Source organism: Elephas maximus, chromosome 22 (assembly GCF_024166365.1).
Source record: "Elephas maximus indicus isolate mEleMax1 chromosome 22, mEleMax1 primary haplotype, whole genome shotgun sequence".
NCBI lineage: Eukaryota > Metazoa > Chordata > Mammalia > Proboscidea > Elephantidae > Elephas > Elephas maximus.
In genome coordinates this window covers 39,108,557-39,126,490 of record NC_064840.1, presented here as the reverse complement: position 1 = coordinate 39,126,490, position 17,934 = coordinate 39,108,557, and the positions used below count along the sequence as shown (strand labels likewise).

The 17,934-nt window shown below is 39.3% G+C and overlaps 1 protein-coding gene across 3 annotated transcripts in view; it reads left to right on the top strand.

Annotated features, from left to right (window-relative positions):
* GATA4 (GATA binding protein 4) overlaps positions 1-17,934 on the top strand; it is a 141,263-nt gene that overhangs the window by 91,819 nt on the left and 31,510 nt on the right. For all 3 annotated transcript variants that reach the window (XM_049866422.1, XM_049866421.1, XM_049866426.1), the window contains one exon: positions 3,796-4,148. In XM_049866422.1, coding sequence (XP_049722379.1) covers positions 3,796-4,148 — 353 coding nt within the window. The remainder of the gene's footprint in view (positions 1-3,795; positions 4,149-17,934) is intronic.

Here is a 17,934-nt window from a genome sequence, read left to right as displayed (position 1 = left end):
ATTTGTTTGATCCACACAGTCGAATGCCTTTGCATAGTCAATAAAACACAGGTAAACATCCTTCTGGTATTCTCTGCTTTCAGCCAGGATCCATCTGACATCATCAGCAATGATATCCTTGGTTCCACGTCCTCTTCTGAAACCAGCCTGAGTTTCTGGCAGTTCCCTGTCGATATCCTGCTGCAGCCGTTTTTGAATGATCTTCAGCAAAATTTTGCTTGCATGTGATATTAATGATATTGTTCTATAATTTCCACATGCAGTTGGATCACCTTTTTTGGGAATAGGCATAAGTATGGATCTCTTCCAGTCAGTTGGCCAGGAAGCCGTCTTCCATATTTCTTGGCGTAGATGAGTGAGCACCTCCAGCGCTGCATCCATTTGTTGAAACATCTCATTTGATATTCTGTCAGTTCCTGGAGCCTTGTTTTTTGCCAGTGTCTTCAGAGCAGCTTGGATTTCTTCCTTCAGTACCATTGGTTCCTGATCATATGCTGCCTCTTGAAATGGTTCAACATTGACTAATTCTTTTTGGTATATGACTCTGTGTATTCCTTCCGTCTTCTTTTGATGCTTCCTGTGTTGTTTAATATCTTCCCCGTAGAATCCTTCACTGTTGCAACTCGAGGCTTGAATTTTTTCTTCAGTTCTTTCAGCTTGAGAAACACTGAGTGTCTTCTTCCCTTTTGGTTTTCTATCTCCAGCACATGTCATTATAATACTTTACTTTGTCTTCTCAAGCCACCCTTTGAAGTCTTCTGTTCAGTCGTCTACTTCATCATGTCTTCCTTTTGCTTTAGCTGGTTGACATTCATGAGCAAGTTTCAGAGTCTCTTCTGACATCCATCTTGGTCTTTTCTTTCTCTCCTGTCTTTTCAGTGACCTCTTGCTTTCTTCATGGATGATGTCCTTGATGTCATTCCACAGCTCGTCTGGTCTTTGGTCACTAGTGTTCAATGCGGCAAATCTGTTCTTGAGATGGTCTCTAAATGCAGGTGTGATATACTCAAGGTCATGTTTTGGTTCTTTTGGACTTGCTCTGATTTTCTTCAGTTTCAGCTTGAACTTGCATATGAGCAATTGATGGTCTGTTCCACAGTTGGCCCCTGGCCCTGTTCTGACTGATGATATTGAGCTTTTCCGTCGTCTCTTTCCACAGATGTAGTTGTTTTGATTCCTGTGTGTTCCATCTGGCAAGGTCCATGTGTGTAGTTGCTGTTTACATTAATGAAAGACGGTATTTACAATAAAGAAGTCGTTGGTCTTAAAAAATTCTGTGATTTGATCTCCGGCATTGTTTCTACCACCAAGGCCATATTTTTCAACTGCTGATCCGTGTTCTTTGTTTCCAACTTCTGCATTCCAATCACCAGTAATTATCAATGCATCTTGATTGCATGTTTGATCCATTTCAGACTGCGGCAGCTGATAAAAATCTATTTCTTCATCTTTGGCCCTAGTGGTTGGTGCGTAAATTTGAGTAATAGTCGTATTAACTGGTCTTTCTTGTAGGCATATGGGTATTATCCTATCACTGACAGCCTTGTACTTAGGGATAGATTTTGAAATGTTCTTTTTTGACGATAAATGCAACACCATTCCTCTTCAAGTTGTCATTCCCAGCATAGTAGACTATATATGTCTGATTCAGAACGGCCGATACCAGCCCATTTCAGCTCACTAATGCCTGGGATATCAGTGTTCATGCGCTCCATTTCATTTTTTATGATTTCCATTAGATTCATACTTCATACATTCCAGGTTCTGACTATTAATGGATATTTGCAGCTGTTTCTTCTCATTTTGAGTTGTGCCACATCAGCAAATGAAGGTCCCAAAAGCTGTACTCTATCCATGTCATTAAGGGCAACTCTACTTTGAGGAGGCAGCTCTTCCCCAGTCATCTTTTGAATGTCTTCCAAACTGGGGGGCTCATCTTCCAGCACTGTATCAGACAATGTTCCACTGCTAATCATAAGGTATCTGTCAGTTGGTCGTACTATGGGGCTTGCGTGTTGCTGTGATATTGGAAGCTATGCCACTGGTATTCAGATACCAACAGGGTCACCCATGGAAGACAGGTTTCAGCTGAGCTTCCAAACTAAGACAGACTAGGAGGAAGGGCCCGGCAGTCTACTTCTCAAAAGTGTTAGCCAGTGAAGACCTTACGAATAGCAGTGGAACATTGTCAGAAGTGATTAGGTTGAGGATATACTGTATCCTGATAAGGCATCATAACAAAGAAAGCCTGATTTTCAAACAGGATTACATCTACAGGTATAGGGGTTAGGATTCCAACACTTGCTATGGAGGACACAGTTTAATCCATAACATTTACCTTCCCCCTCAGGTTGTTAATGACTCTCTTTTTCCTATGTGCTACTTCTGCATTTTATTGATACTTGATGCTTTTATAGTACTGTCTTCCACTCATCTCCCTTTTAAATATTGAATTCCTAAAGGGAAGGAGTGGAGACTTATGGCCTGTTTGCCCCTCAGAGCCTACCTAGCACATTATGTAAGCTCAGTTAATGAGTAAGTGAGTGAATTGAAGTGAGCCACAGTGTCACAGGAATTTAAAAGAGGCACAGTAGATATTGCCATAGTTGAAAAGGGTTCAAAGCCATCCTGACCCTGTCATTTTGACCCTGAGGGCAGTTGACGGATATTTTCATCAGAATTATACCAGCCTTGGTGAATCTGCATCAAAAAAAGTATTTTCTAGAGCAAATTCTATTTAGCTTAATTCCTTGCTTATTTGTTAATGTAGCTCAGTTAAGCAGTTATTAGTATATGGCAGGAAACAGTCTGTGCTCAGATGTGCAGATAAATTATTCTGGGATTATTTAGAAAGGTAATGCTCTCTTTTGGTGAGAGGATTTCAAAAAGTAGCTATAGTTTGGAATTTTTGTACTGATGGACAAGTTGAAGATCAGATCAGCAGAACTGTGGTTTTGTGTAATTCCAGTGATCAGAGAAGTAACACAGGCATTTCCAGTATTGATGCCAAATGTTTTGGTTTTAATTATTTGAAAGACTGCGTGAATTTCAGATCATGCAGTACAGACTCATCCTGGAATCTGGCCAGATAGAAATTACATACCAGGTTCTAAGCAATATAAAAATAGGATACAAAGCAGCCAGAAAAATGATTTTACAATTATTTCCTGTTTTCATTTTTATTTTACCGAAATCATTTTCATTGCACAGAAGTGAATTTTTTTCCTTACACATTTTATAATAGTGGTTTGATTCATTGATCAATTTTTGTGTCAATGTTCAGTTCTTACTGATTTTTCAAAATTGAAGGTTCTGTTGGTGCCATTATTTCTATCAAGTCCAGCTTTCAGGGGGGTGGTAAGGGATGTGAGATTTTACAGTTTGTTACATTTAGCTGCTTTTACATTTCATGTGTGTTACAGCTGATTATTTCTAGCAAAAGAAAATTTATGAATCGAATAAAAGAATGGCAATTTGTATTTAGTTCTTAACCTAATAATGAGAAAATCAGGAATAATTTTCTTCAGACATTTTAGGATGCCTCTACTACCTACCATGGGTTTATTGCTAATATAATTCTTCCACTTCTAATTGTTTTGAAAACCCTGTGCTGACCGTCTATACTACAAAAAGCAAAAGGCAGGACCGCAATACTCAATTTGATGTACTCTGGGAAAGTTTCATGGGCGAGGCAAGAAGGGAGAAATCTGCATTAGGATAAGTGTCTGGGTAGACTTCATCTAGTCTTCACCTTTCTTGGTCTGCAAGACTTAAATTCATGTTCATTTTTTCTAGGTTCATGGAAAGAAGTTATTCCTTAGATTTCATCCAGATGAAGAAGTGAGGCCTCCTGGAAACAATCCACTGTCAGAGCCTCTACGAAAAGGAGCTAGGAAGGAAGAGGCCACAGACCAAAAACAGACCTTGGGACCCGATGGACCGAAAATCTCTGACCAGTCTTTAAGGTCCACAGAGCTTGCTCCCAATGGAGAAGATAGTTCCCACTGTTCGGGGGGAAGTGCTCCTGCAGGAGATGTTGAGAGATGGCTGCATGTCAGCTTTGGTTTGTTTGGCAGCATTTGGGCGAACGAATTCTCCAGAGCCAAGAAAGCAAACAAGAGGGGTGACTGGAGGGATCCCGTCCCAAGGTAATGGCATGGTTGAACATGTGGTGAGGCTCTGAATGTCTAGGTCTTCATAGGGTCTGTAGTATTTAACATTTGTTAGGCACCCGCCATGGTGGGATTTCGGGCTAGGCTGTGGGACCACAACTCAAGTGGATATAGACCCCACTATCAAGTTTATCAAGTCGGAGAAGAGCCCTAGTGCTGTAGTGGTTAAAGCGCTTGGCTGCTAACCAAGAGGTTGGGGATTCAAACCTACCAGCCACTTTGTGGGAGAAAGATGTGGCAGTCTGATTCTGTAAAGGTTTACAGCCTTGGCATCTGGGCTCTTAAATGCTAGCAAGTCGCCATCTAAGATGCATCAATTGGTCTCAAACCACCTGGAGCAAAGGAGAATGAAGAACACCAAAGACACAAGGTACTTATGAGCCCAAGAGACAGAAAGGGCCACATAAACCAGAGACTATATCAGCCTGAGACCAGAAGAACTAGACGGTGCCCCGCTATAACCAATGACTGCCTTGACAGGGAACACAACAGAGAACCCCTGAGGGAGCAGGAGAGCAGTGGAATGCAGACCTCTAATTCTCATAAAAAGACCAGACTTAACGGTCTGACTGAGACTAGAAGGACCGCAGAGGTCATGGTCCCCACACCTTCTCTTAGCCCAGTAGAGGAGCCATTCCCAAAGCCAACTCTGCAGACAGGGATTAGACTGGACTATGGAATAGAAAATGATACTGGTGAAGAGTGAGCTTCTTGGATCAAGTACATAGCATGAGACTATGTGGGCAGCTCCTGTCTGGATGGAAGATGAGAGGGCAGAGGGGGTCAGAAGCTGGCCAAATGGACATGAAAATAGAGAGTGGAGGGAAGGAGTGTGCCTCATTAGGGGGAGAGCAGGTAGGAGTATACAGCAACGTGTATATAAATTTTTGTATGAGGGACTGACTTGATTTGTAAACCTTGACTTAAAGCACAATAAAAATTAAAAATATTAAAAAAAAAAAAAAAGATTTACAACCTTGGAAACTATGGGGCAGTCTTACTTTGTCCTGTAGGATTGCTGTGAGTTGGAGTCCACTCAATCGCAGTGGGCTTGGTTGGTTTTGGGTTTTCAAGGAGCTTGCTTTCTGGGAAAGAGAGGAAATATCTATATCTACCCATAATAGAAAGTAGGCTGTAATCTACTCCAAGAGAAGAATGATAAAATTGTGTGTAGCTTAGAAAAAGAGAAGGACTTTTTCAACAAAGGTGGCACTTAAGGGCAGGAAGGCCTTGAAGGACATTTTATGGTCTGACTAGTGCACTCTGAATTTAGGGACATGATTTTTCCAGCTTTTAATCCATTACGTTGAGAAAATATCTTTGTGCTTTAAGCTGACTATATTTAGAATTATTTTCTTAGTGTAGATTCCCGAAAGAGTAATTCCTGGTCAAAGAAAATGAATATTCTTAAAGCTGAACATTTTTATTGCCTTCAAAAGTACTAGCTTAGCTGAATTCTCCTAGCCTTGAGTTGATTGTCTTCTTTTTATTAATTTGTAGATGCTTTTGAATATCAAATCTATTACCCTTTGTGATACGTGTATCACGTGAACTTTCATTTGTTTCTGGTGCCTTTACCATTCAGGATTCTTAATTTTTATGTAATCAATGGTCAGTATTTTTCTTGATGGCTTTCAGTTTCTCTCTTTTTTTTTTTTGTTAATTTTTACTATAAGGGAAAGTTTACAAATCAAGTCAGTCTCTTGTACAAAAATTTATATACACCTTGCTATATACTTCTAATTGCTCTCCCCCTAATGAGACAGCCCCCTCCTTCCCTCCATTTTCTTTTTTAGTGTCCATTCCGCCAGCTTCTAATCCCCTCTTCCCTCTCATCTCTTCTCCAGATGGGAGATGCCAACATAGTCTCAAGTGTCTACTTGATCCAAGAAGCTCATTCTTCACGAGCATCTTTTTCTATCCCATTTCCCAGTCCAATCCCTGTCTGAAGAGTTGGCTTTGGGAATGGTTCCTCCTAACAGAAGGTCTGGGGACCATGACCACCGGGGTCCTTCAAGTCTCAGTCAGACCATTAAGTCTGGTCTTTTTACGAGAATTTGGGGTCTGTATCCCACTGCTCTCCTGCTCCCTCAGGGGTTCTCTGCTGTGTTCCCTGTCAGGGCTGTCATTGGTTGTAGCAGGGCACCATCTAGTTCTTCTGGTCTCAGGCTGATGTAGTCTCTGGTTTATGTGGCCCTTTCTGTCTCTTGGGCTTGTAATTACCTTCTGTCTTTTTTTTTTTAATTAATTTTTATTGTGCTTTAAGTGAAAGTTTACAAATTAGGTCAGTCTCATCCAAAAATTTATATACACCTTACCATACACTCCTAATTGCTCTCCCTCTAACGAGATAGCACAGCACTTACTTCCACTCTCTGTCCTCGTGTCCATTCAGGTAGCCTCTGGCCCCTTCTGCCCTCTTATCTTCCCTCCAGACAGAAGATGCCAACATAGTCTCATGTGTCCACTTGATCCAAGAAGCTTGTTCTTTACCAGTATCATTTTCCATCCCCTATTCCAGTCCAATCCCTGTCTGAAGAGTTAGCTTTAGGAATGGTTCCTGTCTTGGGCTAACAAAAGGTCTGGGGACCATGGCCTCGGGATCCCTCCAGTCCCAGTCTGACCATTAAGTCTGCTCTTTTTTCAAGAATTTAGGGTCTGCATTTTTTTTTATCCCACTGCTCTCCTGCCCCCGCAGGGTTTCTCTGTTGAGTTCCCTGTCAGGAAAGTCATTGGTTATGGCCGGGCACCATCTGGCTCTTCTGGTCTCAGGCTGATGTAGTCTCTGGTTTATGTGGTTCTTTATGTCTCTTAGGTTCATGGTTACCTTGTATCTTTGGTGTTCTTCATTCTTCCTTGCTCCAGGTGGGTTGAGAATAACTGATGCATCTTAGATGGCTGCTTGCTAGCATTTAAGACCCCAGACCCTGCTCTCCAAAGTGGGACAAAGAATGTTTTCTTAATAGATTTTATTATGCCAATTGACTTAGATGTCCCCTGAAACCATGGTCCCCAAACCCCTGCCCCTGCTCCGCTGGGCAGGGGTTTATTCAGGAAACTTCTTCACTTTTGGTTTAGTCCAGTTGTGCTGACCTTCCCTGTATTGTGTGTTGTCTTTCCCTTCACCTAAAGTAGTTCTTATTTACTATCTAATTAGTGAATACACCTCTCCCTCACTCTGTCCCTCTCTCCCCGCTGCCTCGTAACCATCAAAGAATATTTTCTTCTCTGTTTAAACTATTTCTCGAGTTCTTATAATAGTGGTCTTATACAATATTTGTCCTTTTGCAACTTCTCCATGTTATGGAATGTTTCACAGATTCATCACTGTTCTTTATCGATGCATAGTACTCCATTGTGTGAATATACCATAATTTATCCATTCATCCGTTGATGGGCACCTTGGTTGCTTCCATCTTTTTGCTATTGTAAACAGTGCTGCAGTGAGCATCGTCGTGCATATATCTGTTCGTGTAAAGGCTCTTATTTCTCTAGGATATATTCCAAGGAGTGGGATTGCTCAATCCTATGGTAGTTCTATTTCTAGCTTTTTAAAGAAGCGCCAAATCAATTTCTAAAGTGGTTGTACCATTTTACATTCCCACCAGCAGTGTGTAAGTGTTCCAGTCTCTTCACAACCTCTCCAACATTTGTTTTGTGTTTTTTGGATTAATGCCACCCTTGTTGGAGTGAGATGAAATCTCATTGTAGTTTGGATTTGCATTTCTCTAATGGCTAATGATCGTGAGCATTTCTTCATGTATCAATTAGCTACCTGAATGTCTTCTTTAATGAAGTGTCTGTTCATATCTTTTGCCCATTTTTTAATTGGGTTATTTGTCTTTTTCCAGTTGTGTTTTTGCAGTGTCATGTAGATTTTAGAGATTGGACGCTGATCGGAAATGTCGTAGCTAAAAACTTTTTCCCAGTCTGTAGGTAAAGTCTTTGGATAAGCATAGGTGTTTGATTTTTAGGAGCTCCTAGTTACCTAGTTTTTATTCTGCATTATTAATATTGTTTTGTATACTGTTTATGTATTAGGGCTTCTGACATTGTCCCTATTTTTTCTTCCATGATCTTTATCATTTTAGATACTACATTTAGGTTTTTGATCCCTTTTGAGCTCGTTTTTGGCATGGGGTGAGGTATGGGTCTTGTTTCATTTTTTTGTACATGGATATCCAGTTATGCCAGCACCATTTGTAAAAAAGACTGTCTTTTCCCCATTTAACTGTTTTGGGGTTTTTGTAAAATATCAACCGTTCATATGTGGATGGATTTATGTCTGGATTCTCAATTCTGTTCCATTGTTCTATGTATCTGTTGTTGTACCAGTACCAGGATGTTTTGACTACTGTGGCGGTATAAATAGGTTCTAAAATCAGGTAGAGTAAGGCCTCCCACTTTGTTCTTCTTTTTCAGTAATGCTGTACTTATCTGGGGCCCCTTTCCCTTCCATGTGAAGTTGGTGATTTGTCTCTCCATCTCATTAAAGAATGTCATTGGAATTCGGATCGGAATTGTATTAAATCTGTAGATCGCTTTTGGTAGAATAGACATTTTTATAATGTTAAGTCTTCCTATCCATGAGCAAGGCATGTTTTTCCACTTATGTAGGTCTTTTTTGGTTTCTTGCACAAGTGTTTTGTAGTTTTCTTTGTATAAGTCTTTTACATCTGTGTTAAGATTTATCCCTAAGTATTTTATCTTCTTGGGGACTGCTGTAAATGGTATTGATTTGATGATTTCCTCTTGGATGTTCTTTGTTGGTGTAGAGGAATCCAACTGATTTTTGTATGTTTATCTTGTATCACGATACTCTGCTGAACTCTTCTATTCGTTTCAGTAGTTTTCTTGAGGATTCCTTAGGGTTTTCTGTGTATAAGATCATGTTATCTGCAACTGTAGATAATTTTACTTCTTCCTTGCCAATCTGGATGCCCTTTATTTCTTTATCTAGCCTAATTGCTCTGGCTAGGACCTCCAGCACAATGTTGAATAAGAGCGGTGATAAAGGGCATCCTTGTCTGGTTCCCGATCTCAAGGGGAATGTTTTCAGTCTCTCTCCATTTAGGATGATGTTGGCTATTTACTTTGTATAAATGCCCTTTATTATATTGAGGAATTTTTCCTTCTGTTCCTATTTTACGGAGAGTTTTTATCATGAATGGGTGTTGAACTTTGTCAAATGCCTTTTCTGCATCGATTGAGAAAATCATGTGATTCTTTTCTTCTTTTTTATTTGTATGATGGATTACAGTAATTGTTTTTGTAATGTTGAACCATCCCTGCATACCTGGTATGAATCCCACTTGGTCACGGTGAATTATCTTTTTGATATGTTGTTGAATTCTGTTGGCTAGAATTTTGTTGAAGATTTTTGCATCTTAAGTTCATGAGGGATATAGGTCTGTAATTTTCTTTTTTTGTGGTGGCTTTACCTGGTTTTGGTATCAGGGATATGGTTGCTTCATGGAATGTGTTTGGGAGTATTCTGTCATTTTCTATGCTCTGAAATACCTTTAGTAGTAGTGGCGTTAATTGTTCTCTGAAAGTTTGGTAGAACTCTGTAGTGAAGCCATCTGGGCCAGGGCTTTTTTTTGTTGGGAGTTTTTTGATTACCTTTTCAATCTCTTCTTTTGTTATGGGTCTTTTTAGTTGTTCTGCCTCTGTTTGTTTTAGTTTAGGTAGGTAGTATGTTTCTAGGAATTCATCCGTTCCTTCTAGGTTTTCAAATTTGTTAAGAGTACAATTTTTCATAGTAATCTGATGTGATTCTTTTAATTTCAATTGGGTCTATTGTAATACCACCCATCTCATTTCTTATCCTGGTTATTTCCTTCCTCTCCTGTTTTTCTTTTGTCAGTTTGGCCAGTGGTTTATCAATGTTGTTGAGTTTTTCAAAGAACCAGCTTTGGTCTTGTTAATTCTTTCAGTTGTTTTTCTCTTTTCTGTTTCATTTAGTTCTGCTCCAATTTTTATTATTTGTTTTCTTCTGGTGCCTGAGAGTTTCTTTTGTTGCTCTCTTTCTATTTGTTCAAGTTGTAGGGATAATTCTTTGATTTTGGCCCTTTCTTATTTTTGGATGTGTGCATTTATTGATATAAACTGACCTCTGAGCACTGCTTTCGCTGTGTCAAAAAGGTTCTGATAGGAAGTGTTTTCATTCTCATTGGATTCTATGAATTTCTTTGTTCCATCCTTAATGTCTTCTGTAATCCAGTCTTTTTTGAGGAGGGTATATTTTTTTATTGATCAGTTTCCAAGTGTTTGATTTCTTTTCCTTGCTTTTTCTATTACTGATTTCCACTTTTATGGCCTCATGGTCAAAGAAGATTTTTTTTAATATTTCAGTCTTATGTATTCTGCTGAGGCTTGCTTTATGACCTAATATGTGGTCTATTCTAGAGAATGTTCTCTATTCACTAGAGAAGAAAGCGTACTTGGTTATTGTTGGGTGGAGTGTTCTGTATATATCTATGAGGTCAAGTTGGTTGTGGCATTTAGAGCTTCCGAGTCTTTATTGAGCTGCTTTCTGGATGTCCTGTCCTTCACTGAAAGTGGTGTATTGAAGTCTTCTAGTATTATTTGGAGCTGTCTGTCTCACTTTTCAGTTCTGATAGAGTTTGTTTTATGCATCTTGCTGCCTTGTCATTGGGCACATAAATATTTAATATGGTTGTATCTTTTTGGTATAGTGTTTCTTTAATCATTATATAGTGTTTTTCCTAATCCTTTATGATGGATTTAATTTAAAATCTGCTTGTCAGAAATTAATATTGCCACTCCTGTTCTTTTTTGATTGTTGTTGATATATTTTTTCCATCCGTTGAGTTTTTGTTTGTGTCTCTGAGTCTAATGTGTGTCTCTTGTAGGCAGCATATAGACAGATCACGTTTTTTAATCCATTCTGCCACTCTATTTCTCTTTATTGATGCATTTAGTCCATGTACATTCAGTGTAATTATGGATATGTATGAATTTAATGCTGTCATTTTGATGTCTTTTTTTTGTGTGTTGCTGACAGTTTCTTTTTCCACTTAATTTTATGTGCTGAGGAGATTATATATTGTCCTTTCCTCATATTCGTTGTTGTTGATTTTGTTTCTGCTGAGTCTCTATACTTTTCTTGTATTTTATTTTGATGTGTAGGATAGTTTTTCTCCTTTTTGGTTACCTTATTATTTATCCCTATTTTTCTAAATTTAAACCTAAATTTTATTTCTTTGTGTTGCCTTAATTTCCTCTCCGTATGGAAGATCTATGACTACATTTCTTAGTCCCTCTTTATTGTATTAATGTTGTCTTCTTTTACATAATACCAGTGTTTTCCTGTTTTGAGCATTTTTTTAATCTTGATTTATTTTCATCATTTCCCTGTTTGGGTTGACTTCTGATTGCTCTGCCCAGTGTTCTAGTCTTGGGTTGATACCTGATACTATTGATTTTCTAACCAAAGAACTCCCTTTAGTATTTCTTGTAGTTTTGGTTCAGTTTTTATGAATTGGGGCAGTTCTACTCTGTCCTATAGGGTCGCTATGAGTCGGAATCAACTCGACAGCACTGGGTGGGTCGGTTCATCTGGAAATGTCCTAATTTCAGCTTCATATTTGAGAGACAGTTATGCTGGATATAAGATTCTTGGCTGGCAATTTTTTTCCTTCAATTTTTTATATAAATCATCCAATTGCCTTCTTGCCTGCATGATTTCTGTTGAGTAGTCCAAGCTTATTCTTATTGACTCTCCTTTGTAGGTGACTTTTCATTTATCCCTAGCTGCTCTTAAAATTCTCTCTTTATCTTTGGTTTTGGCAAGTTCGATTGTAATATGTCTTGGTGACTTTCTTTTAAAATCTACCTTATGGGGAGTTTGATGAGCATCTTGGATAGCTATCTTCTCATCTTTCACGATATCAAGGAAGTTTTGTGCCAACAAATCTTCAACAGTTCTCTCTTCATTTTCTGTTATCCCTCCCTGTTTTGGTACTACAATCACTCGTAGGTTATTTCTGTTGATAGAGTTCCACAGATTCTTAAGGTTTCTTCATTTTTTTAAATTCTTTTATCTGAGTTTTCGTCAAATATATTAGTGCCAAGCACTTTATCTTCAGGTTCAGAAATTCTGCTTTCTACTTGCTGAATTCTGCTCCTCTGATTTTCTACTGACTTGCCTACTTCTGTAATTTTATTGCTAATCATGTGAATTTCTGATTGCTGTCTGTCTGTGATTTTTTCCAGCTTATTAAATTTTTCATTATGTTCCTGAATAACCTTTTTAATTTCTTCAGCTGCTTTATCTGTGTGTTCTTTGACTTGTTTTGTGTATTGCCTGATTTCCTTTCTGTTGTCTTGAAGGGTTCTGTATATTAATCTTTTGTATTCTGCCTCTGGTGATTCCAGGAAGGCACTTTCATCTAGAAGATCCCTTGATTCTTTGTTTTGAGAGCTTGTTGAGGTGGTCATGGTCTGTTTCTTTATGTGACTTGATTTTGACTATTGTCTTCGAGCCATCTATAAGTTATTGTATTAGTTTATTTTATTTTTGCTTATTGTATCATAGCTTCTTGCTTTGTTTTGTTTTGATATGCCCAGATGGATTGCTTGAGTGAGATAGCTTGATTATTTTTGCCTTTGGAGCTGTGACGTCCTGTCCCCAGATGGCTAGATGTGTTATCAGGTATATCAGTGTAGGAGTCCATTCACTTTTGTTGAATGAATTCAGCTCAGGTGTCCAGGTAGCTCATCATCAAGTATGTGGTACAGGTTCTGTCTACAGTCTTAGAGGGGCAGGGGTGGTTGGTGTAGGTACCGGTATCTGATTGCAGCAGGGGGTCACAGTCTGAACAAGGTAGGGGGCTGAGAATCATCCCGCATGTGTCTCTGAGGAGAGCATGTCTCTGTTCCTTAGAGTGTACAGGTGGGTGCGTTCTGCAGATGGACAATGGGCACCCAGTATTTTTGGTGTAAGGACTGGGAGGTACCAGTTTTCCCTGGACCCCTGTAGTGGGTGGCTGGGTGACGTGAGTGGAGCCACCAGTCCATAGGCCCCTGATGTGGGTAGGTGAGGACCCTGTTTAATAGGCAAAGTGGTGTCAAACATCAAACACCCACCTCTCCACTGCACAGCTGAAACAGTTGTAGTCTGCCAACAAGGGCCTGTTCTCCTGAAATAGGCCCACACAGGTCCATGCACGGGGGAAAACACCCAATGTCCACAGACCGATTATGCCTCTACAGGAGTAGCTTCTGTCCTGAGCTCCTTCAGCTAGTGAAGCTGGCAAATTATCTTTTCCCCCGATTGCAAATTTATTCCTTCTCCAGGGCCTGGAGGATGGCTCTAGGTGCTCAACAGGGCCTATCTCAGGGCCAGGGAAATGAACAGTGGCTGAAACCAGCTTGGGGGCAGGGGTTGCAGTAAAATATACGCATGTACTTAGCTTTTGCCCAGAGCGCTATTTTTCTCTTATTCTGGAAGTGTGAGTAGGCTGTGTGGCTGGCTTCTCCCCGCTGAGTAAGCTAGGGCCAAACGCTAGCAGCAGCCCACCTCAGCTGCTCCCGGGAATGGTTCCTGAGGGCTTCCAGCGAGTCAGGCCCAGTAACTCCTGTCCACTTCTGGATTGTCTCTTCCTCCCCCTGCCCCTCAATTCGTGTTCTAACTTTTGATGTTCAGGGCTCCTAGCTTGTCATAAATATACTCGTTTCAGTTGTTTTTTCAGGTCTTTGTTGTAAGAGGGCTCGCAGGAAGCATCTGCTATTCAGCCGTCTTGGCCCCACCTTCCTTAAGTTTCTCGTCTTAATAAAGAAGGCCTTTTCACACAAACACTTTTCCAGTTTTTAGAATTTTATATTTAATTTTATTTATGTTTGGATTTGTAATCTTTCTTTATGGTTTAAAATGGGAAAGTAGGATGCTTTGGGCTATAAAAATAACTCACAGTAGCTTACATGATGAGAAGATCCTTTTTTGGCTCATGTAATTAGAAGTATGGAGGGAGGGTAGGCTTTTGAGTTGATTCAGTTCCAAGGTTCTGGCTCATTTTTTTGCGGTTCTCTTGACTTCATGTTTTCTTATATGTTGGTTATAGCCTCAGACCAGCAGCAAGATGGCTATTGGAGTTCTGTGCCTTAAATCCACACAAGCAAATATCCAGAGAAAAAGGAAGGGTTATTTCTAGAAGTTTTGATGAGCAAGGCTTTCTCAGAAACTTCTCTGCCTCAGATTGAGTGATGTGCTGATTCCTGAATTAATCACCAGCCCCCAGTACCAGTTGCCATCGAGTCAGATCCAATTCATGGTGACCCTGTGTGTGTCAGAGTAAAACTGTGCTCCTTAGGGCTTTCAGTGGCTAATTTTTCAGAAGTTGGTCACCAGGCCTTTTTTCCAAGGTGCTTCTGAATGAACTTGAACCTCCAGCCTTTCAGTTAGCAGCTGAGTGCTTTAACTATACCATCCAGGGACTCCAGTCACCAGCTGTTTTTGTTGCTGGGTGCCATCTAGTCAATTTCAACCCATAGCATCACCATGTAACAGAGTGCCCCATAGGTTTTCTAGGCTGTAATTTTTACAGGAAGGAATCTTTATAGAAAGATCGAAAAATTGACGCCTTTGAATTATGGTGTTGGTGAAGAATATTGAACATATTCTGCCAAAAGACTGCCAAAAGAACAAACAGATCTGTCTTGGAAGAAATACAGCCAGAATGCTCCTTAAAAGCAAGGATGGCGAGACTGCATGTCACATACGTTGGACATGTTGTCAGGAGGGATCGGACCCTGGAAAAGGACATCATGCTTGGTAAAGTAGAAGGTCAGTAAAAAAGAGGAAGACCCTCAACAAGATGGATTGACAAACAGTGACTGCAAAAGTGGGCTCAAGCATGACGACGATTGTGAGGATGGCGCAGGACAGGACAGTGTTTCATTCTGTTGTACTATGAGTTGGAACAGACTCAACGGCACCTAAAAATGATGACAAAAATCTTTGTAGAATCAGATCACCTGGACTTTCCTCCCCAGAGCCATAGAGTGGGTTTAAACCAGCAATTGAAATGCCTGTAGACTAAACAGGCTCACCTCTAGGTTTTTAAATTTACTAACAGAGTTAACACATACCATTCCATTACCTTTTATTGTCTTTTCATCAAGTTGCAACTTCTTTCACTTTCTTAATATTTTATATATTGCTTTCTCTTCTATTCCACCCTCCCTTTTTTTTCCCTCCCATAGGCTTGCCAGAGCTTTATCTACTATGTTGGTCTTTCAAAGAATTAGTATTTAGTGTTACAAACTTTTTGTATATGGGAGAGTATTTCCTAATTTCCAAATGTTTTGAGTGTTGGGGTCATCTTTTTTTGTCGTTTTAAAAATTTTATTGGATTATCGTCAGAGAATTTAGCCCATACACTTTTTCTACTTTTGGCATCTATTAAGATGCGTGGTCAAATACCTAAGTGATCTTTGCTTGTATTTTATGCTCATGAAAGAAAATTATGTATATTCATTAGAGTCAAACATTTTATAAGTATCTGTTAAGTACAGGTTATTGATTTGATAACTCATATTCTCTCTATTCTTGGCTTTTTTGTTGTTAATTTGTCAAACTCTGGAAGAGGTGTATTAAAATCCCCCAGTATAGTTGTGGTTTTATAAAAGTTTCTCCTTATATTTCTCATCAATTTTCTTTTACGTATTTTGCCGTATATATGCTGTTCTGTCCGTAATGGTTCATGACTCTCACAAGTATTTTGTGGATTGCAACTTTATTACTATGCAAATAGTGTTCCTCTTTGCCTTTGGTCTTGAATTTTCCTTTCCTGGATGACAGTACTGCCACTCTGTATTCAGTTTGTCCACCCCTTTATTTTTAGCCTTTTTCACTTGGCTTTAGGTATGTCTCTTATAAACACAAATGGCTGGATTTTGTGTCTTTTTAAATTCAAACTGAAACTCTTTGTTTTGAAATGTAATAACAGTGGTATTTGAATTTTCTTCCATTTGATATTTTCCATTTGTTATATCTCCTTTTCTTCTGTTGGAGTAATCAGAGTTCTTCTTTTCTTTACCTCTGCTAGTTTGGAAGTACTGTTGTTCATCTTTGTTCTGCTGGTAATTACTTTTCTTAAAAATTTTGTTCTTGTTAGCTGCCACTGGGTTGGCTCCTACTCACAGTGACTATGTATAAAAGAGCCAAATATTGCCTAGTCTTGCACCACCTTCATGATTGTTGGCATGTTTCAGTCTAGTTGTACAATGTTCTGTTCTGATCATTAAGGTTTTCGTTGGCTAATTTTCAGAAGTAGATCACCAGGCCTTTCTTCCTAGTCTGTCTTAGTCTTGAAGCTCTACTGAAAGTTGTGCACCATAGGTGACCTTGCTGGTATTTGACATACCAATGGCATAGCTTCAAGCATCACAGTATCATGCAAGGCACCGCAGTATGACAGACTGACAGACGGGTGGTGGTTCTTCAAATTAAACCAGTGTTTTTTCTATTAGTAACTATCAAATTTTTAATAACACCAAAATTAATAACTCTTATCTCTTATCGTTAAGACTTTTTATTTGGTTACTGTCACCCCTCTGAGACTGGACCTTTAAAATATTTCTGCTTCGCTGCCTCTTTTGCCTATCATATTCACCCCAACTCATGAGTTTGCTGAAATAGTTCAGGATTTTAGTTTCAGACTGTTATTCAATGACTACATGTATCTTTGATTTCAAGAATTCTTTCCTAACACTTGTATTATAATTCTGAGTTAAACTGTCATGATCATATCCAGCTTGGTTTCACAATAAGTACTGCAGAAATTCAATGCTGCCCACTCTGTCTTGTCTTTTCCATTTTCCCCTATCTTGAGATTGTTGGTTTCATTTTAATTGAGTATGCATTGACCACTTCTCAGTCAGTTTATCATACTGTGGTGGCTTATGTGCTGAGTTGCGGTGATGCTAGAAGCTATTTCAAATACCACCTGCAAAGCTTCCAGCCTAACACTGACTAGGAACCTGCTGATCTGCTTCTTTAAAAAAAAAGTCGGCCAGCCAAAACCTTATTAATAGCAGGGAACATTATCTGATATAATGGTGGAAGATGAGCCCCTCAGGTTGGAAAGCACTGAAAATATGACTGGGGGGAGCTGCCCCCTCAAAATAGAATCTACCTTAATGGGTGGAGTAAAGCTTTCAGGACCTTCATTTGCTGATGTGGGAGAACTCAAAATGAGGAGAAGCAGCTGCAAACATCCATTAATAATCAGAATGTGGAGTATACGAAGTATGAATCTAGAAAAATTGGAAGGTGTCAGAAATGAATGTCCTAACAAAGAGAAATTTGAAAAGGGAACCAGGAAAACAATACTGTTTATAAAAGCCCCTAAAAAGATAAGATACTTAGGAATAAAGCTAACCAGGGACATAAAAGACCTGTACAAAGAAAACTACAGAACACTATTGTAAAAAACCAAAAGAGACCTACATAAACAGGAAATACACCATGCTTAAGGATAGGAAGACTCAACATTGTGAAAATGTCAATTCTAACCTAATCAATCTACAGATATAATGCAATCCTGATCCAAATACCAAGGGCATTCTCTAACAACATGGAAAAGCTAATCACCAACTTTATATGGAAAGGAAAGAGGCCACAGATAAGTAAAGCGTTATTGAAGAAAACTGAAAAAGTAGGAGGCCTCACACTACCTGATCTCAGAACCTACTATACGGCTATGGTAGTCAAACCAGTCTGGTACTAGTACAAGAC